General features: G+C 45.2%; 1 protein-coding gene across 1 annotated transcript in view; it reads right to left on the reverse strand.

Moving 5' to 3' along the window:
- Positions 1-23,851, reverse strand: part of LOC144727244 (ATP-binding cassette sub-family C member 2-like) — a 68,642-nt gene extending 44,791 nt beyond the window's left edge. Inside the window, exons 1-5 of the mRNA XM_078605931.1 lie at positions 23,414-23,851; positions 10,880-10,972; positions 6,478-6,651; positions 2,923-3,057; positions 1,434-1,571 (exon numbers count right to left, since the gene is read on the reverse strand). Coding sequence (XP_078462057.1) covers positions 1,434-1,571; positions 2,923-3,057; positions 6,478-6,651; positions 10,880-10,921 — 489 coding nt within the window. The 5' untranslated portion in view covers positions 10,922-10,972; positions 23,414-23,851. The remainder of the gene's footprint in view (positions 1-1,433; positions 1,572-2,922; positions 3,058-6,477; positions 6,652-10,879; positions 10,973-23,413) is intronic.
- Positions 23,852-24,092: the final 241 nt, after the last annotated feature.

The following is a 24,092-nucleotide window of genomic DNA, read 5'->3' on the forward strand; positions in this document are numbered from 1 at the left end:
ATAAAAACGGCAGAAGAAAAATAATAAATAAATAAATGTGGATATCTACATACAATTATGTTATAAACACACTATCCTAAAAATACAGCACCATATTTTAACACGAAAGCATTCACTGACTCGCAACAACTTGCAATCATAAGTGACAGAGTTAATTTCAGGTAAAATCAATGAAAATGGGGTATGCCGATAGCATAAAAATGAGATGTGATAGAGCAAATCTGAGATCAGATTTGGAATCAGCACCCTGAAATTAGTCTAAAACAGCTGCAAAAGTCCAGGCCAGAAAAAAATACATTTTTTGTTGTTGACCAGTGATTATTATAATTATGAGTCAACTTGTTGTACGCGATTTTGGGTTTTGTTTTTATGAATCTTGAGCCCAGCTCTGTGAATAGTAATCAATGTTCATTCATTCATCACGCGCGTGACCCCTTGCTGTGACAGCGTTCTCATCAACCGCTCTTGGCTGCCGTACACTGGCGTCTCCAGTGATTTGTTTGGACCACGGATCACGGGGAAGAGGGGGGGGTGGCGGAGGGGGGTGACCACGGGGAGTGGCGCTGTTCCATTGAGGGGGGGGGGGTCGCAGTCCTCACTCCGAACGTCGACCGCCAAACCGAAGTGAGAGCGCAATTTGCTGCAGGAGTTTGCGCATCAAGACGGGGCGAGGACGTACACAACGATCGCTAGGAGACCGGTCGCAGATGCTACGGTGACATAATAATTACAACAGAAAAATAATCATCATAGTTGATCAGTTACACTTTAAAAGAGAATTACATACTTGTCAACCTCTGATCAGTGCCTACCTTATTACAGACCAATTCAAAACGTATTCGTCGCCCCGTGCCCTTATAAACCTCAACGTTCATCCTACAAAGTGCCATCGCAAGGGAGAAACACAACAACCATTGAAACGTCTGTGCGCCGTATGGACCTGAAAACTCAATTTCCCTGTACAAGAACACGGGGTGAACCGTACGGGTTGACGGCTATGCGATTGACACGTGGACGGCGCCTAGTCCTCAACGCGTTGGACAGCTCCTTTTATTCGCCGCGATGTCGACTGTAAAGGCGCTAGAGGCCAACCGAAATTCGGTTTCGGCGCCGAAAGTTGGCAAATGGCCTCTTCGGTAACTTCGGTTATATACCTTTCTGTAGTTAAACTTTCGGTTTCGGCTGAAAGTATAGTTAAACTTTTGGTTTCGGCTTCGGTTTCGGCTGAAAGTATAGTTAAACTTTCGGTTTCGGCCGAAAGTGTAGTTAAACTTTCGGTTTCAGCTTCGGTTTCGGCCAAAAGTAATCTTTTTAACTTTCGGTCTGGTTTTGGTTTCGGCCGAAACCAGAAATTCAGTTTCGGTCGGCCTCTAAAAGACGCGGAGACCGCGACGCTCGCTGACGAAGACGACGACGGCACCGCCGCTACTCACGCCGTCGATCGCTTTGCGGATGAGCGTCTGGAAGGGAAGGATCTCGCACAGCACGGAGAAGAGCCAGAAGAGGAAGAGCACGCCGGACGTCTTCAACCCGGCTCGCCGTCCGCTCTCGTTGATCAGCAACACCAGCAGCTGTGGATACAAAGACAACGATACCACAACCACCCCCACATTGCCGCCGCACCTCCGATTAGCACGGTTGGCGATGTACGGTGCGAAAGAAGTTCAACGTACACAAGCACAACCTCGACAGACTGTTGCGGCAAGTGCTGTTCGCGAGCACGGTTGAAGTCCCCCTCTCCCACCCCGCCGTGTGTGCAGGGGACTCGCTAAACCCTCGATCAGTGGGTCACTGCAGCCTGCAACCCCTTTGGTTCTCAGAAAGGGACATCTGGCACCCCCAGGGGGTGGGTGCACCCCAGGTTAAGGACCACTGCCTTAAATTTCGATTTAAAACTTTCGTGACTGCAGGGATTCATCTTCTTGGTTCTTTCGGTAATGTCACGTAGAAGGGAAGTAATAAAATAATAAAAATAAAACATAATAAAATAAAATAATTCTCACGACGTCTCGGCTACAACGCAAGCAGCCGTCTGCTTGCGTTGTAGCCGAAACGTCGTGAGAATTATTAAATAGCACCCCAGCTTCACAAAGCCCTCCAAGAGACAGAGTTTTGGGGCAAGTGCTGTGAGCGAGTAGCACCTATGAAGGCCGGCACGGTACAAGCTATACATCCCTTGCGGCCGAATGCGTCACCTGTTGTTTGACAACTAACCCACGGTATCCTGATAGGATTTAAGACCCGGTGAAAAAAAAAGGTGAGATTGAAAGGCACGTTGCTTAAAGGAACAGGGTTCCCAGTTTCAAATACATTTACAATCAGATCCTCCCGTTTAGATATAAATATATAATTGAAACTCATAATGCACACAGTATTTGCTCATTCTCAATGCAATGAGCCAGCGCCAACAATTTCTCAAGCTCTGCAGTCCTCTATTTATGAAGGTCTTATCAGCTAATAAATTAGTGTTGACATGTGGGAGGAAACCGGAGCACCCGGGGTAAACCCACGCGTGCGAGGGGGAAACACTCTATCCCATACAGATGGAACGGGCAGAGTCCAACATTTTGCCGTAACGCATTCTCCTGGCAAATCAGCCATGGTAGGCCCCCTCCTCAACGCCCACAGGAAGGGAGTTTCACAACATTTGTGCGGTCCACCAACACTCGCTGCTGCCTCCATGGTGCTGGATTGCTGACAGCCACGTGCAGAATAGCCACCACCGCCCCTGGCGATTCCCACGATGGAAGTAGCCAATAGTAGCTTGGCAGGATGTGATCATAGCAAATCTTAAATATTCACATCGAGACCCATGTTTGAGACTGCTGACGAAAGGTGATTTAGTATCGCAAGCCCTTGGCCTTGGGATTCACTAGGGCGGGGAGGGACGGGGGCGAATGCTTCGTATCGCGACATCCTTACCCATGTGGCAATATACAACGAGGGGTTGACATAGAGGACGACGGGGTTGGTGGCCGCGGCTGTCGATCCGGAGTCTTCAGCGATCGTGACAGCCAACCTGGCCACTGCCGTGGCCAACAGCAGCGCTGTGAACGCCTGCTCGCGCCACGCACGAAAGACAGAGAACACAAAGGTCACCACCTCCCGTCGCAGCCTCGACCAGAAACCTCGGGGCAGGCGCTCCTGGAAAGCAGCCGTGAAGACCGGCACGGCACACGAGGGAGCGGAGTGGCCACCTCCCCACGCCCGGCTGCCTTTGTCTCCCCACAATTATTGATGTTTACACACAGCACCAGGTTTTCATTTAAGGCTGAGTCAACGATAGGGGAGGCCCAAGACCGGTTAAAAGTATTCGCCACTGCCGTCGGTCGGGAGCGGTAATCAAACTCGGGTGTCTGAGTTCGCAATGCGGTGTGCTCACCACGACATCGCCGACTACACGCACGCAAAAGACAAAGATCCCCCGTATAGCATAACCAGACTGTTGGGGCAAGTGCTGTTAGCGAGTAGCGCCTACGAAGGCCGGCACGGCACACGTGGGGGTGGGTGGCCAATACCACGCCCGACCGCTTTTGTCTCCCTGCCGGCGATGTTTACACGCCTCAACAGGTACTCATTTGAGGCTGAGTTGACCGAGGGGAGGCCCATGACCGCTTCAGATAATCGTCACTGGCATTGGCCGTGAGAGGGAATCGAACTCGACTCGTTGCGTTCATAGCGCAGCGCGCTAACCGCTGTGCCACCGCTCGCCACCACCGCCACAAGTTTAGACATTTTGGAAACAATTGGTGAAAACTTAATAAAAAACGATCGCTAACAGATGGCATTTGTATTTTTTTTATTTAATTGTATTTGATACAATTATTGTACCGTAACCATGTCACCTTGTGTTTAAATTATGAAATATAATTGCCTGATTGGTTTTGGTTTTATTTTATTTCATTCACGAAATTACGAAGGTGGCCCCACTGCTAAATAAACGACGCCATGTGGGGCCATGATTAGCCAGGTCGAGGTCATCGTGGGTTGGAGATAACTGGAAATGAGTCAGCACTAAAATGGTTACTGAATACATTTGCTCTCCATGATGGGTCAACCTGATATAATGTGCCGGCTTTCACGACCAATATGATTACGATTTATTTTCGGTTCAATCGTCGTTTTGTGTATAATGTCAGTTTTCTTTTTTACTAAAACCCTCCACAATCCTCTCGAGCTGATCAAATCATATTGTCACGTGGGGTAAACATGGCAATTTACTTGGATTTTACAGCACAACCGGCAGAATGTTAAAAGCGAGCAAATACTTTTGACAATATCGCTCAGCATTCCTCCAGCTGCGCTGACAAACCAAATGAATTGGCGTATTTGGCTACGTGACAACTCGATTTAATCGGCTCTGTCAGATGGTCGAGGGTTATAGTTCAACAATTCACATAGTACCTACATGACGATCAAATCCAAAATAAACTAAGTATCAACCAATTGCTAATCCGGATTGAGCAATCAGACCTGTGCAATCGCTGCGTCGAATCACACCAACTCCGAATTGGGTTCAAAGCACAATGTGATGGGATCTCAATTGATCCGAACAGCGCATCCCTCATGAAGTACATTACACGAAATTATTAACTAATAACGTCGCTGTGAACAGCATAGCCATTAAAGTTATTGTTTGTAAACATTTTGGCCAACATATGCACGTATGTATGTTGAACTTTTTTCGCACCGTTCGTAGCGAACCGTGCTAATCAGAGGTGCGGGGGAAGGACAACAACCCCTGACATCACCATCCTTTTCGACACAAAACAACACAACCCCGTGTTTTGTGCCTGTTGGCACTCATAAGTAAGCCATACGCCATTACGCAATTGTAGGTTGCTCAACACAAACATCACGGGGGGACCTATTTAACATGGATGCAATCCTTCATGCATTCGTGGGGCAGCTGGTCGATCAGCGCAAGCGAGCAGCTGGGCCCGTAGACTCTTGCATGAATGAACTGTGAAGGTTCTCGCATTATGGATATATATTCTGCGTGCGCACATTGTCTACTGCCATTGCACGGCGCCTTGTGCGAGGCGCAATATCGAATGATATATAACGACGGCGAGGACCAGAGATTGAGAAAGAAAAACAACTAGGGCGGATTGATAAATCTGGCTCAGCAAATGTATGTTTCTGTTCTCCCATTGTGTATGGCAGCATGTTAGGAGCCAAAATGGCAGTGTCGAGGTCAGCTAGACACAAGAGGGCTTCAAAAGAGAGTTTGCAGAGCATTGCTCTTCCTCCGTTGAAGGAGCGCAGTCTACACGCGGTTTACGATATGGTCCGTAGTTTGGTTGCACGCCCACAATCGCACTGTGGCCCGTGTCTTTAATTTTCCATTCATGAAGGAGATGCACGCAGCTGCCTGTTGATGTTCTGATGTGGTTAAAACTATAAACTAATTTGTATTTTACCAGGTAAGGCACACTGAGCTATATAGCTCTTGATTTAAAGCTTTCGTGACTGCAGGGATTCATATTATTGGTTCTTTCGGTAAAGTCACGTAGAAGGGAAATAATAGTTGTATTATTATTTTATTATTTCCCTTCTACGTAACTTTACCGAAAGAACTAAGAATATGTAGCTCTTATTCAGAATCGACCTGGCTACATGTAATGATAGCGCAACGAAGTAGCTTATTAGCATGTAGAAATGTATAGCAGCCAAATACTCGAAGCACATGATTATCAATGTGGAGGGAAAAATCGGAGGACCTGGAAAAAAATCCACGCGACCACGGGGAGAACATGCAAACTCCAAATATACAGGTGTCAGGGTGGGGGTCGAACCCACGACCTCCTGCATGCCAGGCGGGTTTTCCCTCCATATTTAGAAACGTGCGTTTAGAGGATTTGACTGCTATTAACTTCCACATGATAAGCCACTTTGTTGGGCTATCATTTTTGGCAAGGTCGCTTCTGAAAAAGAGCTATATAGTTCAGTGGACCTTATTTGGTTAGATAAAAAAAATTGTTTAGTATAGTACGTGTCTTTGCACCACCTGGAACACAGGTAATGCGGTCATCTGAGCGAAACGGAGAGTCGTAAATTTTAATCCAGTTTGTTCTCCTATAACGCGGTAGTTGCGTTCCTGAAGAACATCGCGCTATGGGAAAATCACGTTATAATAAACAATATATTATTGGGTAAAAGCACAGTCTGCGATAACACATAATATTTGTATGCTGGCCAAACAAAGACTGAGGCACGTGCATAGCATCTTAGAGCATCCAGCAGCATCCCGCCTTGTGCGATGCTATGCCGAGGCATCCGCACAACCACTTATTCCTACTCGCACAACGTAGCTCCGTTCACTCGCTCGCGTTATATCCAATTTGCATGCTCGTTATAACAAAAATGCGTTCCCTGATACGTTCATCATCGCGTGATATCCCATTCGCGTTGTGAAAACACGCGGCGTGATAACAGAACGGACCGAACGATCGAGCGAACGCCCGCTTGGCCCACCTGCTTGGCAGCGTACTTTCCCGAAACGGGCAAACGTTTGGACGGGTGCCGGAAGAGGTGGCTCAACAGGAAGGGGGCGCAGATCCACAGGAACCCCAGCGGCACCCAGACGAGCACCGTCTGCTCGAAGCACACCGGCAGGTCGGGCTGCGACCGCTCCAGGTAAGAGTCGTTCTGCGAAAGCATTGGTGAAATAAAATAAAAACTTAATCATACAATATACAGGGGTAGACCATGATCGTGACTAAAGATGATGCGCTTTATAACATCTGGTACTGACGCAGAACGCCTATAACAAAGAGTGGTGGCTCTCAACCGGCGGAGGGTGGGTAAACAGACCTCTGGGGGGTTATTGGCAAAGTCCCAGGGGTACGCGAGGTGATTTATGAATGTGTGATATTATATCATACGTGAGCATCATTGGTGAATAATAATTTCGTATAAATCTGCCAAGATAAAATAACTACGATACAATATGGCAATCTAAAACAATATAAAAGACATTTCTAAACTCATTGATCTTAAAAAATGCGGTTTCCAAGAGTAACCAGCGAGCTCAAACAATTTACATCACGCATACAGAGCGTCCGTTGTTGTTTGTTTGTATTCGCTTGCAGTTACCAGCCAGTTAGGACATATCTCACAAAATGGACAATTGGTTAAAATATTGATGGTCATTATTCATACATCTGTAGTGACACAGCGCCGACTGCTGTCCAACAGTAGCAACTGCAGAGGACAGTTAGCGCACACGCTGCCGTCCAGCATATACACGGCTGTGTGCCGGCAGGGCGGAGGAACTGGGGCAAGGGTCACGGAAGACCTCATCGGGAGGCCCCTGGAACCCGCTAGTGGGTTCTAGAAGGGAGGCGCGTCCAGGGCGGAGCCAGGCCGCGCCGAGAAGAATAAAAGCAGTGGAGAGCGAGAGCTCCAGGCTGCCGGTTCTCGTCGTCGCTGCCGCCTTCGCCCGATAATTGTGCGGCTGGACAGTTGTTGGCTGTCTGGGTCGACGCCGTCGGTGCAACGTGGTCAGGGTTGTGTCTTGGCCGGGCTGTACGGCAACGTGATCGTGAGAGAGGAGGCTGGAGTTGGTGTAACGGAAATAAAGATTATGTAGATGCTCACCCCGAGCCCTCATTACTTTGATAGTGGCATTGTCTTTGAGCCTTTTGGCGTCCTCTGGTCGAGCACCAATTGGGTCGAGGCTCAAAAGAAAGCCGTCCCTTGGTGTGGACCAATCAGTTTCAAGGACAATGCATATATTATCATCGTGTGTGTTTTTGTTTGCATCTGACTGCAGGTATTGTGGTTAATGCAGTGACATGAATCCTCGTAAAAAAAGGTTTAAGTTTTGTTGCCAGAAAAAAGGGGAAAACCCCTATTGTTATATTTTGGTACTGGCAAAGGAGGGCTAATGATGATGAGATAAGTCAGATGTGTTTGTCGTGTAGAAGTATCTCTGCGAGTGACGGAGGCTCTCGAACCATTTTGGTCAAAGACAACAAAAAATTGCTCTTCTTCTTTTAAAGGTTGCCGACAGTAACAGTTATCTATATTTCACAGTAATCCTGCAATGCGGAAAGACACCACAGGGGTCGCGATACCCACAGATTGCAATACTCACCCTCGCCACAAGCAGGCAGCAGTCAAGAGGTCACGGTTTCAAATCGAACCTCCGTTATGTTTTCACTTAATAAACCATTATTTGTTTTACTTCCTAATTTTTTGCAGTGTTTATCAGCCTGACAATATTCCATGTAAAACTGATAAAAGTATTAACACTTGATGTGTTATTGTACATTACAAATATATTTTACTGCATCAACGGCTCCATGTGACTGGGAGCAATGTTAGTTTCAGCGTTATTCGCTCTGCCAAAGCTTTTATGCAACACAGACACGTTACAACACAGTATCACATGCTGTGTCATGTGTAGGTCTCCACTATGAAATGTAAGTTAATATTTTTAATATAACAAGAATCCTGTGCTGTGATAAGACACCCCAGGGCTCACGATTAGCACAGAATGCAATACTCAAACCTCGCCAAAAGCGATCGGCAGTCACGAGGTCTGTGGGTTAAAATCCAACCTCCGTTAGCATTTTTTTGGTAATTTGCTACAATGTTTATCAGCACGATAACAGCATGACAACATTGCATTAGATATGCTGACAGTGTGTACACGAGGTGTGTCTTTGTTTAGCAAGTGCCCAATGCATCGAGGGCAGGGGTCGGCAACCCGCAGGCTCCCGAGTGGCACGCGGCTCTTAAAGGAACTGCTTCGTGACCGTTGTTCATTATGGACTCACCGCCGTCTCGTATTCACCGTGTGTGGAGGCTCTTGAAATATTGAGGTTTTAAATTTCGATTTAAAGCTTTCGTGACTGCAGGGATTCATCTTCTTGGTTCTTTCGGTAAAGTCACTTAGAATGGAAATAATAAAATAATAAAAATAACCATAATAAAATAATTCTCACGACGTTTCGGCCACAACGCAAGCAGCCGTCGTCAGGTGTCTTCTCGACAGACCTGTTCTCCACCTGAGGATGGCTGCTTACGTTGTGGCCGAAACGTCGCGAGAATGATTTAATCATGTTTTATTTGTATTCTTTTATTATTTCCATCCTATTGAGGTTTTGTTTTTGTTGTTGGCCGAATTCGAAAAAGAACGGCCCTCCTCGATATGCCAATATTTCAAGAGCAGCACAATGGCCGCTGGCTGATACGAGGCGGCGGTGGTCCTTAATAAATAACGTCACGAGAAAGCGGTCCCTCAAAGAGGACGCAAGCCGCAGGTTTGCCGACCACCCACTTGGTCTTCCAGCTGCTGTCTCCTGCGGGCTCTTACTGTTTCACGTGGGCAGCTTGTGTTTCACAAAGTCAACGTGGCTTACGCCCATGCGTGATCCAAAAAGACCTGCCGCCACCGCACATTACCAATTGTGGGGCGCTCACTTCTTCAATGCCAGCGTCTATCGCCACCTGTTCTGTAATTCATTACCCACAAGGGCGATGACAATGGAGAACTCGTGAAAATTGGTATTGTTAATTCTACACTCAGGATATGATGTGTGTGTGTTGATAAAAGGCCGGATTGCTGCCAATACTTATCAGATGATTTGTCAATTTTGTAACAGAAAATCTTGGATTTCTACCAACTTATGAATGAGGCTCTTCATTTTTTTATTGTCTATATTGCCTGCACCTTAAGTTCATAATTGTTTAACCAAGTAAAAACTCAAAAGACCAGTTTAGTTTCATTTGCAAGAGTGACCCTGGGACATTTGTCTGCTTAGGAAGAGAGCGATCATTGCTATGCAGGTGATCCTGATTGGGTAATTTGTGAGTAAATTTGGACCCTGACACTTAGTCTTGGTAATCATTAAACTGCAGCTTGTGCAGTATTGTTTCTCCTAACTTGTCAACATAAAGGCCATCGTATAATATTGTTGGTGTTGTTGCTATTCTTGTTAAAAGACTGAGTGATTATGATTACACATCCTTTTTGTAGAAAATTGCTGTTGGAAGTAACAGCGGTCACACATCATGGTGAATGAGTAATTTTCAGGATTGTCTATTTGCCACTGGCAGACGTTCAAATGAGACTTTATCCATTAAAATGGTGTGTCATGATATTTTATAGATAAATAACCTGTCTATTAACATGGCAATACACAATCGGCTACGGCTGTCAGCTGTTGAGCTGCATTTTGAGATCAGACGTTGCGGACTCCCAAAAACCAATGTGGGTTCCTACACATATAAATGGTGATCAAGGTGGAAATATTGAGTGTTTGCCGGTAGTCCAGGCAATACGAGCAACTTCATGATGACAACCAAAGCGTCTGTTGAAAATTGGAAGAAAATTAAATTACGCCCAATATTTAAAATCTAACTTTATCCACAAACAAGGGCATTGGCCCCACCATGTAACAAATCTCTGCATGCAGCCTTCTGCTGTCTCTATATTGAGGGCAATTTTGTCTTTGCACAAATATTCTTTCTGGTTGCAAGAGTTTTCAATTAATTTTGGTAGACTTGATTATGTTGTACAACCTGTAAACAAGCGTTTTTCTTTAAATAAATATTCCACAATCAGAACGTTTTTCCAGTAGATTATATTGAAAAAAATGTCTTCTATGGGTGCTAAGCACCCTTGTAATGCAATGTACAGTATTGATCTAAAACATTACTTTGTTAGCACCCTTACTGAATTCTAATAACATTGACTATATAGAAAACCACTGCAGTCTACGCTCCTTCAACGGAGAAACGGCAAAACGACACGAACTTCCTACGAAAGCCCTCTCGTGGCTAGCAGACCTCAAAACTTTGCTATTTAGCTCCTGAACATATTGCTAAACGCAAAAATAAAAGTAGTAATATTATCATCGGTACTTACCCAAAACTCTGAGCCACAGTACGAGTCGAGGACACCAGACATCTTTGTAATTCTTCAAGTTTCAAGCTATAGTACAAAATAAATAAATAACGCCTGCACACACACAAGCGCACAAACACAAGGACACATTAGATCAGTCATGATTGCCGTCTGGATGAAATAAAACATTGTTTAACGTCTCACATCATAAAATAAAAAAATGTAGACTGTAAAGATCATTGACTCAAATTGCTAGTCCTGACACTATAAGAACAAGAGCTATACTGTCATATTATTTGGGCCGTCCGGTAAAAGTTACGTCAAAATATAACAAAAAAACTACGATGTGTTGCGATCGAAACGTCGTAATTTTTTGTTATATTTTTTGACCATATCTTCGTGACTTTACCGAAAGACCCAAAGAATATGCTTGACCATACTTTACCACGATGGTCATTGTTGGTTAGTATTTAATTATAAATATCAAATGTCATTCAGCCTATGCAACTAAAATTCATTCTTGGTGTGATTATTGTGGCTGTGATTGAAGATGTCATAGCTTTTCACCCATTCATATTTCATTGTAACTACCCATTGCTATGGTGATAGAGTAATAATAACGCGCTGACACACGTTTGTGCTTGACCTGTAACCAACGTTGTCGCCGTTCACACCTAACGTGACAATAGTGCAACACATGCGTCAATCTTGACTTAAAACTTTCGTGACTGCAGGAATTCATAGTCCTGGTTCTTTCAGTAAAGTCACGTGGATAGACAATAAAAATAAGACCACTTGTGTTGCGATCGAAACGTCGTGGTTTTTTATTTTATTTTTATTTGCTATCTACGTGACTTTACCGAAAGAACCAAGAGATACATGCGGCAATCGTTTTGTGAGTGTTTGTGCGGCTATATTTTCCTTGATCTCTTTTGACTACATCTATACTACTACTACACACACAAAGATGTGCACTGCGTGTACACATTCCCTGGACCTTATCCATACCACCAAACGCAAAATAATAATGTAAAAATAAACAATTCACGCGCATAATTCATGAATCAAATGCATTTGTTAGATAGAGAACTTGGAGGCGCAGAGGCAGAGGTCAAAGTCCCTCAAATGCCAGGTTGAAGAGGTGAGAGGCTGAACCAGGTGAACGCCTGAACCAGGTGAGAGCCTGGACCAGGTAAGAGTCTGAACAGGTGAGAGCCTGAACCAGGTGATAGCCTGAACTAGGTGAGAGCCTCAATCAGATGAGAGCCTGCACCAGGTGAGATCTTGAGCAGGTGAAACAGGTGAGATCCTGGACAGGTGAGTGCCTGAACCAGGTGAGAGCCTTGAGCTGCTGCTTGACGCTGGTTGGTGCTTGACTGCTGCTGCTGCGCATGTGTGCAGCGGGAGAGAGCGGCAGATGATCGGTGCAGCTACGGAGAAGCGCCGCTCGGCCAGGACGGCGCTGGATCTGTGCACGATGAGCGGCCTGTTTTAGACGTGCTGCGTACGACGTGGCGCTTTGCCGTGGTCGGTTGAGTGAGAAGGGTGGAGATGTCTGGCAGGAGACACTGAAAGAAAGCTCTGTGGTACCGGATAGCTGTTTTGTACCCCTATCCGTGATTTTATGGGGAGCCAATACTAAGTTTGTAGCTCAGCCATGGAAGCCGTCTGGCCCTGCCTAATGCCGAGGGCAGCACAAGACAGGCTACTTTGGATCTGCCGTACTTTGGAGCCACTGTAGTTAGGTGGGTTTTTTTATTCCCAAGTAAGGATGATGATGAAGATGATGATGCAATAATCAAGGCGAGTGTCTGCAATGCTACAAGTCAGAACATTTGCTGTGAACATTGGGCGGATGTGCCACGAGGCCTTGAGAATTGGGGAATGCGTGACTTCATTGTACGCGTGTCGACACGTCTTTGGCACCGCACGTCGTGAACCGTGCTAATCGGAGGTGCGGGGAGGTGGGGGGAGGAAAAATCGAAGGTGCGGGATGTTGTTGTCCAGTGAGAATGTGAGTCCGAAGGTCATACCAAAGATTTTCAGAAGATTTGAAAGACTGACAGTGGAACCTGTGATGGGAATATTCTGAGGGTGAAACAAGAGGTGATTTTAATGCGTAGGCTTTCGCGACCAATGTTATTCAATTATTTTTTTTTGTAAATGTTGTGGTTTCACGCTTCAACACACCGGTGGGCTAAAGTAGTGAACTATTTGTCTTTTGTCAACGTGACACTTTTTTGCTGATTGGCCGTGTCGGGTGGTGGAGGGTTACGACACATTTATAAATAACGCGATCTAACCCAAAAACGTTGATTATGAAGAGGTGATTTAACCAAAACCTTGTGCTGTAAGGCTGAGGTACAATCAGTTAAGATCGACAGGGCATGATCGGAGGTTAGAGTTGAGCTATGACTATCGATGAGGCGACCAAGTGGGGAGATGTGGACGACAAAAAATAAAAGGGCCCAGGACTGATTCTCTGAGGGGGACACCTGCAGTGGATATGACGACTGAGTGTTGAGGGCCTGCCAACCTTGACGGAGGACATTTTGTCAGAGTGATGCAAATTGAGCCAATGGAGAGCTGAGGCAACGATAGAGAAATAGGTCGGATTCTAGGAAATTCGAATAAAATATTGTGGCTTGACCGTGTCAACAGGCGGCAAATGTGTCGAGCAACGGTGGAAGAAGCAGAGGCGATAGGGGCGAGGATGTCGTCAACGATCTTGACTAGCGCAGCCTCGGTAGAGTCGAGCTGGGCGGTAGACAGACTGAAGGGGTCGGAGAGATCGGGGTGTGATGTGATGCGATTCGTGATTCTGGCATTCGTGGAGTTTGGAGATGTTGATACGTTTGGTACGTTGGTGTCAACCATCGCTGGTGTCAACCTCCTTTTGTTCCTCTCTGAAAACATAACCCCTTCCCAGGGCCGGATTAAGATTGTGTAGGCCCCTGGGCTACAGGTACTGTGAGGCCCCCAGTAATATTTTCAAAAGGAAAACAAAGTTAAAGAAAAAGTATTCTTACAAGGCTAACAACAAATAAAATTCAGCATTCACAAATGAAATAATCTCTGGAGGTTCTCCAGCTGGCGGAGTTCCCTGGGCTGCAGCCCCGAAAGCCCCGTGCCTTAATCCGGCCCTGCCTCTTCCCCATTGCCCATGTCTACCTCTCCCTCGCCCCTCCACTCCATCCCGTCCCCTTCCCACGCCCCCGCCCTTTCGTCACCCCATATGAACATCTCGCCACGGTGGAGAGATGTTAACTACCTCGCCGGTCGACAGAAGGTCGTGGGTTTCGATCACGATGCCGGTATATGTAGAGGTTTCATATTCTCCCCGTGGTCGCGTGGATTTTTCTCCGGGTCCTCCGAATCAACGTGCGTTTAGAGTGTTTGGCTGCTATAAATTTCCACGTGATAAGCCACTTCGTTGAGCTATCATTTGTGGCCAGGTCGCTTCTGAAAAAGAGCTACATAGCTCAGTTGGGCCTTACCTGGTAAAATAAACAAAAAATAGTTGATCGTTTTTACTTGTATATGCCCTCACTTATGGTCACTCATTCCTCGGCCCTTTCACACCCTTGACATCTATATCACTTAATTGTGCAATGCGCCTTGAGCTTAGGGGCTTGATAAATAAATAAAGATAAGATAACAGGTCAGTAATGTTCTTAGTATTTAAGGGTCAGAGCCAGGTTTCTTGACTCGAGGTGCCACTTGTATTACTGTAAGTGGCAGAGGGAAAAGACCAAAAATAGGAAGAGACATTAGCAGTATGGGACCCCATTATTGTTAATTTTTGAACTCAATCCTTGAAGGCCATGGCTGGTAGGTGAACGACCAAAGAGGTTTTTGTTGTGGAGTTTTCTATTAGATTGAGAACATCTTGGGGTGTCGCAAGGGAGGAGGAGAGTATCGAATGGGGAGCGAAAGAAAGAATGTCGAGGGGTTGATCACGACAAGCCGAGAGAGATATCCTCATGGCGGAGGCCATGCTGGTAAATGTCTCGTATAAAAAAAAAGATGGAATTAATGAGCGAGCAGTCGGCTAGGTGATCGCACCAAATCGTTAGAAGTTTGTGATGGAGAAGGGCATCATGTGTGGGCCAGAAGTGATGCAGGTGGTTAGCAAGAGTGTATTGTTAACACATCGGCACGTTTTGCTTTCGTGACAAACCTTAAGAATTGGCTGTGTCGGGTGGTGGCGGGTTTAACGAGACGTTTATATTCATAATATAGGTTTTCGGGTCAGATCGCGTTATTTATAAATGTGTCGTAACCCTCCACCACCCGACACGGCCAAACAGTAAAAAATGTGTCACGTTTTCAAAGGACGAATTAATTGACTTCTTTAGCCCACCGGTGTGCTGAAGAGAGCATCAACAGCATTTTAAAATTTGAGTACGGCGTGTCGCTGGTAATTACTATGAGCTTCATCGGGCAAGAATGGTGAAGCTCTCCTGTTGCTTCTGGTATTAAGCTTCACCATTCTTGCCCGATGAAGCTGATTGTAATTATCAGCGAAACGTCGTACTCAAATTTTTAAATGCTGTTGATTCTCTCTTCAGCACACCGGTGGGCTAAAGAAGTCAATTAATTTGTCCTTTGAAAACGTGACACATTTTTACTGTTTGGCCGTGTTGCGTGGTGAAGGGTTACGACACATTTATAAATAACGCGATCTGACCCAAAAACCTATATTATGAATAATATTGGTCGCGAAAGTCTACGTGTTAAATTGAGACGTTTATCTGTACGCGATCTAACCCCAAAAAAACTCTATTATGGATGAAGAGTGTATGCGTTCGTTTATGTATCAATGAGTTTGTTGGCGGCTTTAAAGGTGAGACGATACGTAATGTGGTCAGTTTCAAGTCCGGAGCACAACTAAATGGTTTCCAGTCAGCATCTGCTCCACTTTGACTCAACAGCTGCTGCCAATGACATGTCTAAGGTTGAGGTCGACTTAGTCGGCACAGATTGTGCCATCAGATGCGGCGAAGCAAAGGAGGAGGTTTCGTTTGCTTCTTCGATGCGGTAAAGTTGAAATAACTGGACGTGTGGCCATTTTGTCATTTCGACCACCAACTTAAACAGTTGAAACAAAAGTGGCCATCCCAACAGGCTGTGGTGTAACTGAGACACAAAAGCAGACCGGATTCGTTTTCATTAGGAGCCATCAGTACACTACATTATTATTCACTGCTGCCATTCGCCTCTAAGAGCCCCACATATGTAGAGGACTCACCGTTATGCTATGGGGACCCATTAGCTTGCCCAAAAACAACAATAATTCACATTTGGACTTTAATTGACCTTGTCGACAAGTTTTACACCATTCTAAGGTTTATTCAGTCTACTGAGACTTGATAATAAAAAAGGTCAACATTGACCGTTGATTTGGTTCCGTTGAATCCAGGAGCCGTCTGACCAAGTCTCGGTCACGAGGAGTCAAATCTGCCTTTGGAACACGGAGTGGCCAATCGTCACCAGGCTGGGTGCTGCTATACGGCAACGGACTGTGAAGCTTCGTGTTCAGCCGCTCGTGATGTTCGTCTTCCGACTGCATCGACGTCACGAGAACTGATTTTGACGCACCAGCAGCAGCAACGGTGTACCGCCAATACGTTCATATGCATGTTTCCGTTATGATGGTTTTTCTTGTAATGCTTGTTTTCTCATGACTGCAGTTCTTCTTCAGTCCCCTTGCACTCAGACCTAAATGACGCCTCAGCTATGATACTCTCCAACTTGCGTCCCACGGACAGCCATGCACACGGTTGTTTTGAGTCGCATATTTAGCGTTGATTTATACTTCATTTAGAAGTTGTAGCCCAATTTTGAAGCTTTGATATCAACATTCCATTCTACTTTTTTTTAAGTAACACAACTGCAGTAATCCACACCATTGTTAAATAACACTTCATCGAATGGCTAAACAACACCATGTCACCATACCCTCCCATTTTGAGTTCTACCTACCTTGCAAGAATTTTACTTGAATACCCATCTCATTCACGGATGACATGTCACAATGTTTTGCGCAGTGGCAAATGTTAGACGTGCCCACTAATGGTGAATAAAGTCGCTAATATTCGTGAATACAAACATTACATCCACTTTATAAAATATAAATATATTTCAGTAGGACCCCTGTATATAGCACAATCCTCGATGTAGCGGGGTGAAGGGGGTTACAGAAACTCCGCAGACAGAAGTCCCAAACGCTTTGCTCCTGAGTTCAGTGCCGGATTAAGCTAAGTGCGGGGCCTGTAACATATGTTATAAAGGGGCCCTAAATAAATAAAAAACAGATAAATATTAAAAACATACATTTTTAACTTGCATAGTAAAGTAATTGTATTTTTTAATTTGCTATACAGCCAGATAATACGACAAATCGCTAACCTTAAACACCCAGTGGTCCATACAAGTTGAAGGCGGTATAGTACTATAGTAATAGAGCAAGTGCAGAATCACTGAACCGGAATTGATAGCTTGAAAGCATTTAGCGCGGGGCCCCAGTAGCAAAAGTAGCATATGCAGCTACTTTTGCTACTGGGATAATCCGGCACTGCCTGAGTTGAGACGAAGGCGTTGGGGGGAGATTGGGCTCGCTGCTGCCCCAACGGGTGGGGAAAGGGGGGACAATAAAAACTTAAGAAAGAAACCGGAGGGAGCAGGGGCGTGGGGGGGACATTGAAAAATATTTCTACTGTCATCGATCACCAAAACAGCTTGACGGAAATGGTCAGTTTCATGGCTCTGCCACCTGGTGGTAAAAGTCGCCAATATTCGCGAAAACAAACATTACATTCACGTAAAAAAATATTGTTTTTATGGTATTTCAGTAGGAGCCCGGTACGGATCACAATCCGCGACGGAGGGAGGGGATTACAGAAACCCGGCGGACAGAAGTCCCACACAACGTGCTCCTGAGTTCCGAGGAAGGGGTGGATGGGCGACGGGGGGGGGGGAGATTTGGGACAGCGAGCGGGGTGTTTGTACTTTTAGATGGGGAAGGGGGAAGGTGAGGGGGGGAATACTTTAAAAAGTGGAGGAAGACGGGGTGGGTGGGAAAACATTAAAACATATTTCTACCAGCACCGATGGCCAAAGCAGCTTGACAGAAACATTCAGTTTTATGACTGTCACCTAGTGACTGTAAAGTTGTATGGCTGTTTAACCGCGTGCTTGGCAATGTTATCACTAAGTCCAGAGTACAAAATCACTTTGGGCTTCGTGGAAACAAACGAAAAGATGTCAAATACGAATGCCGCTTTGGAATCTCTGTGCGTGTGTGGGTGTGGGTAAAAAGGGTTACAAGCATGCGGTGATTTGATAGTGCACTGTAATTGCCAAAGAAAGGCATTGTAATATTCATGTTTATTACGGGCTACATTTCTATAGGGTTACGGCAATACAGCATTAACTCCTCTTTACTGTGGTAATGTGGGGGGGGGGTCCCATACATTGGATCCTATAATCCGCAAGGTTTTTCTGCGTTTTGACTCCTCTTGTACGCCGCCGAGTAAACAACGCGTCACTTGCGAGAGTGCTGGCAAGCCAGAGCGTTGATTTTCCCTTGGTTTCTGCAGGCCACCACTTATTTAGAAGGTCACCTCTTATCTCACCTGAATACTATTCATCTGAGAGCACTGAATGAATGCCTCTCCTTCACTTAAAATAAACGTATCTCTTTGTAGATCCACGCGTGGTGTCCTTTCGGAGCACAGGTGTGTTTACGTAAGGCATTTGATTTCTCCATTAAAATACACAGCAAGGACAAAAAAACACGCACATGCACACAGTAAAATAAAAACACGTTTTAGATTAACTCCACGACATTTATCTACCCCCCTCTTGTAAGTTTCAGGAATTTCAAACATTTGAAAGTCCCTTTGACTTGCAAAGTCCATTTGATCAGTTTCTTTAGAGCAGCGGCTCCCAACCTTGTTTCGCCGACTGCCACGTGCTACGAAATATTTTAATTTGAACATTTCCTTTGTGAGGATATAAACACATTTCTGCGGAGGGAGCTGGTAGGAACGTTGGGTTGATCGGTCAATGGCCAGGGTCAACGGCGACGTGGTGTATTCCGCAAATATGGCCGACTGTGAGGGCGGGCACAAGCCGTCGTGAGTAGGTTAAACGTTGAGTTTTATAAGGGCACCACGGGGTGACCAGCTCCTCCCCACCCAGCCCCACCCCTCCCACTCCCCCACCCAGCCCCACCCTCCCCACCCAGCCCCACCCTCCCCACCCTCCCCTCTCCATCCAGCCCCACCCCTTCCATTTTTGGATGCACGACGGACGGACACAATAATCCCCTGTGGGCTGGTGTAACCAGGAGGTTCCTACCAGTATAATGTTCTTCTTCTTTTCCGCTACTCCCCTGTAGAAGGGCCACCGCGCTGCTCTAGACCTCTGTGACTCTAATGAAACGATAACTTCTAAAGTTGATTATGGGTAACCCACTGTGAGAGGGTTACCCATAATGCAATTCGCGAGCAACAGTTTATAATTTTACTTTTAATATAATTGGGCTTATTCAGTAATCCATATGATTATTGAAGGGGTTGTCTCTTCCTCAATATCTGTTATTCATCAGGAAATAAATTAAACTGTAATTCTAATCATGGCCCATGGTGTATAGAGCAGTCTCCATCTCTTATCCACCCTATCTTTCTGCTATAAATAAGGGCCATTTTTCAAAACGTTGCTTAGTCTGTATGTTTTAATAACGTCACGCGGTTATTCAGTTTATTGTTTTTTCACGGGTTGGTTGAGTTGTTTCATTGCGTGTTTGCACCACTGCCAATGCTAAACTAAAACGTAAACTTTTTTTTATTTTACCAGGTAAGGCCCACTGAGTTAACTATCTCCTTTTCAGAAGTGACCTGACAAGAAATTATAGCTCAACAAAGTGGCTTATCGTGTAGAAATGTATTGCAGCCATATACTCTAAACGCGTGTTTCTTAATGTGGAGGGAAAAATTGGAGGACCCGGAGAAAAATACACGTGACCACGGAAAGAACATTCAAACTTCAAATGTACAGGTGTCAGGGTCGGGGTGGAATCCACGGCCTCCTGCATACCGGGCGAGGTAGTTAACATCTCACCACCGCGTCGCCCCAGGTGTCATCGGCCATTTAACGAGTTCTTACATGTGGGAGGAAACCGGAGCAGCACCCGGAGAAAATGCACTCAAGCGAGGGGGCAACACGCTATCCCATACAGACGTAGTAACTAATCGCCACGTTTTGTTTACGTGACAAACCTTACTAATTGGCTTTTTTCAGAAGCGACCTGGTAACGAGGCCACTTGTCACGTGGAAATGTTTCGCAGCCAAATACTCTAAACGCATGTTTAATACATGTGGAGGGAAACCCCGGAGAAAAATCCATCCGACCAAGGGGAGAGCATGCAAACTCCAAATATAAAGGTGTCAGGGTCGGGATCGTGCCCATGACCTCCTGCCAGAGGTCGCAACCGGGTACCCGGTACGGGTACCCGTTTGCGACCCTGGTGCGGCCGGGTACGGGTACGGGTAGGCCGTGCTTCTCTTGTGAGTAACCGTTTGTCACTCATTTCGGGTAGGGTACGGGTAGGGAACGGGTACCCGTACCCGGCCGGGTACGGGTAAGGGTACCCATTTGCGACCCTGGTGCGGCCGGGTACGGGTAAGGAATCAAAACCCGTTTGCGACCTCTGCCTCCTGCAGACCAGGCGAGGTAGCTAACATCTCGCCACCGCGGCGCACCTTGCAGTATCACCAAACAATGCGTGTCGTTTAGAATTATTAGAATGTAGTATCAATGCCCAGGGCACATCGGGCCAAACTAAGACACCCATAAGACTTTACTGAAAAAACCAAAGAGTATGGATTCCTGCAGTCACGAAAGCTTCAAATCAAGATTCTTAAGGTTCATTACCAATGGCTGAGGCTTTGGAGGTTCTGGAGTGGGTTATGTGGGTTGTCATGATATGGAGATACAATTCTACGATATTTAAACTTTGCAAGCCCACTGGATATCAATAAAGATTCGTTCATGAAGCCATCCATATATATAGACACATACACAATTTCAACCGAGAAGATGGGTACAAACTGAGCAATCATCGGAATGACGTTATTAACCAGTTTAAGTCATAACTGGCTGTGATGTTCCCATCCTACCACCTTCCGATGTTAGTTGTGCTTTACGCCAATTTCACAGGCTTCACACCAACACAGCCACTTCGCGCGCCGACTACCCCTCGGTTGCGGCTCTGCGATTTTCAATTAACATGCTCATCTCTCATTAACATGCAAATTTTCACCTGGCAGCCCTTTGATTGGTGGACAACCAACCACGGGTTGGCTGCCCACCACTTGCATGAACATTGGCTGCTGACATTTGGGCTACGACAATTGCAAACCCTTTGGAAGCCAACCCCCCTTTTCCTAAAGACGACCGATTGTGTTGCGATCGAAACGTCGTAGTTTTTTGTTATTTTCTTTGAACCTATCTACGTGACTTTACCGAAAGACCCAAATAATATAATTCTACGATATTTCGCAATTTGAGGTCCACCATAATTGCAGAGTCAGATGAGCAATAATATTATTTTATAATGATCATCCTGGCACGTTCTAATATGTTTAAAAATTGTATTTTCTGACAAATTATGGTATTAATGAAATAACCAAAGCACAGTAAATTAAGTTGCAAACAAACAGCAAAATAATGTACTCTTTTTCCGTGGTAACTGACTGCAGTGCGTGTTCTGAGAGTTCATCAATTGAACCTCATAGCGGGACCCCAGCATAAACATTATACATTTTAATGTAAACAAAAACTTAGCTTTTTTCACCATTGGATTTGAAAGATGGTGGCAAGTGTTGTCATGTTAAACTATGCCTTTAAAACTGAAAACTACTTACCTGCAGTACCTCTATTTAAATACACTATCGAAAAAATTATTTACACTCCTCTGTCAATTATTGTGTTTCTCAGTTGTGGCTTTGTGAACACACTTTGTAAACGGTACATAAAATAGTTCGCGTTTTCAATGCGCTGTTCATATTGTAACACGCGTTTATACCAATGTTACTCTCCTCTTATCCGCATTGATACGAGTGGTATGTAGGGACGATGGTTTAACGAAAATAACCTATCTGCACAGATGAATACGGACAAGAGAAGTATTATCAAACAGGAGGAATTAGGTGCAACGCATCTCATCTGTTAAATATCTGCAGGTAATAGGATTGCCATCGATTGATCCTGGCTGCAGACATTGGTAGGTCACAAATAATAGTCACAAATAATGATGAAGATAAGAGAGCAGTTTCACTGTGTTATGACAACAGAATGATCCGTGCCAGGTGGGTCGCGGCGTTTATGTGCGCGGTGGGACGGAGTCGCCAAAAACGCATTAATTAATTACGATTTTGACTTCCGTTTATTCGGGACCCCGGGTCTCACCATGAAGTTCATTTTCGGACGTTAATTATTTACTTGTCATTTACCACCTCATCAACAGCTGCGTGCATGCCAAGATTTGGAGATGACAAAAATTGCGATGACGACAATAATCACGGCAGGCTCGCGCTGAGAGAGCGAAACGCAGTTGAAGGGTGTGTTCCCACGAGCTTAATTTTACTGGAAGTGCAGCGAAGCACAACCAAAAACAATGCTATTAAAATAGCCTGCGAAATACAATTACAAAATTACGGGAAACGAATATTGCGATAATCATATTCTTGGTTCTTTCGGTAAAGTCACGTAGAAGGGAAATAATAAAATAAAATAAATATACAACTATTAATTTATATTCTTTGTTATTTTATTATTTCCCTTCTACGTGACTTTACCGAAAGAACCAATAATATGAATCCCTGCAGTCACGAAAGCTTTAAATAAAAATTGCGATAATCGTTAACCAGTTTTGTAAAATGGACTACGGTATATTGTACCGTCAAACAGTCTGTCGTGACAAATGGACAACTCGAAAATGGTGAAAACAATGTTTTCATGAAAAGTTTAGGACACCAGGTCAAATACATATTTCAACTTGCCATGTATTGAATTAAAAAACTGGAAATAATATACTTGAAAATATGTTAAAAGGCTGGCTGCAAAAACTCTTTCACAACATAACCGCTAGAGTAACTTGCACACTAATAATTAACATAACGTGTAACAGAGTGCACACATTCAGAAAGGTACGAGTCCTGACAAAATATGTACAAAGACCCACCGTATAGCATTAACAGACTGTAGGAGCAAGTGCTGTTAGCGAGCACCTATTAAGGTCGGCACGGCACACGAGAGGGTGGGTGGCCAACACCACGCCCGGCCGCCTTTGTCTCCCGAGTGGCGATGTTTACACGTCGCACCAGGTATTCAGTTGAGGCTGAGTCGACCTAGGGGAGGCCCAATATCGTTTCAGATAATCGTCACCGGTGTTGGCCGTGAGCAGGAATAGAACCCGGGTCGCCAGGTTCGTAGCGCAGCGCGCTAACCGCTACACCACCGCTATACACACGCACATTCATACATACCGTGAATATAGGCTTCGGTAAAGATGCACAAAGTCGTTTCTTGATGTAACGTGATTATCTCCAGCGAACAATCTAAAATCGTCGGAAACGTCGAGTCCCGTTAAGGTACAAACTCGAATGTTCAACAACGCGCACTGAGTCTGAGCTTTATGCAGACTGACTGGTTATCAGGTTTAACTTTGAACTTAAACGCCGTGACTCATGGGACAAGGTTAAAAAGAAATGCGCAGAAGCTTCCTCACGTTTGTTAGCGAGCTCATCCACATTTCCCTTAAAATATTTGCGACACTTGCCACGCAAAAAAATGAATCACTGCTGATTTGTTAACGTTGATGTATTCAGATGCTGTTGTGCTTGTTATGATGTTAATGGTATTGCCGGTGATGGTTTTGACTATGCTCGTGAGGTAAGAATAGGAAATAGGAGGGTCTCATGTGAGTTGTTGAATGGTTACATGAGATGAACTTTGCTCTGTTTTGTAAGAGTGATAGTATATGAACGCGTCAAGTCATGCTGAGTCATGTGATAGATGTATGGTTAACTACCTCGCCTGGTATACAGAAGGTCGTGGGTTAGATCCCGACCCTGACGCCTTCTTTATATTCCGAGTTTGCGTGTCTCTCTCCCCGTGGTCGCGTGGATTTTTCTCCGGATCATCCGGTTTTTCCATCCACATTTA

This window comes from Lampetra planeri, chromosome 25 (genome assembly GCF_965212315.1).
Source record: "Lampetra planeri chromosome 25, kcLamPlan1.2.h2, whole genome shotgun sequence".
Taxonomy (NCBI): Eukaryota; Metazoa; Chordata; class Hyperoartia; order Petromyzontiformes; family Petromyzontidae; genus Lampetra; species Lampetra planeri.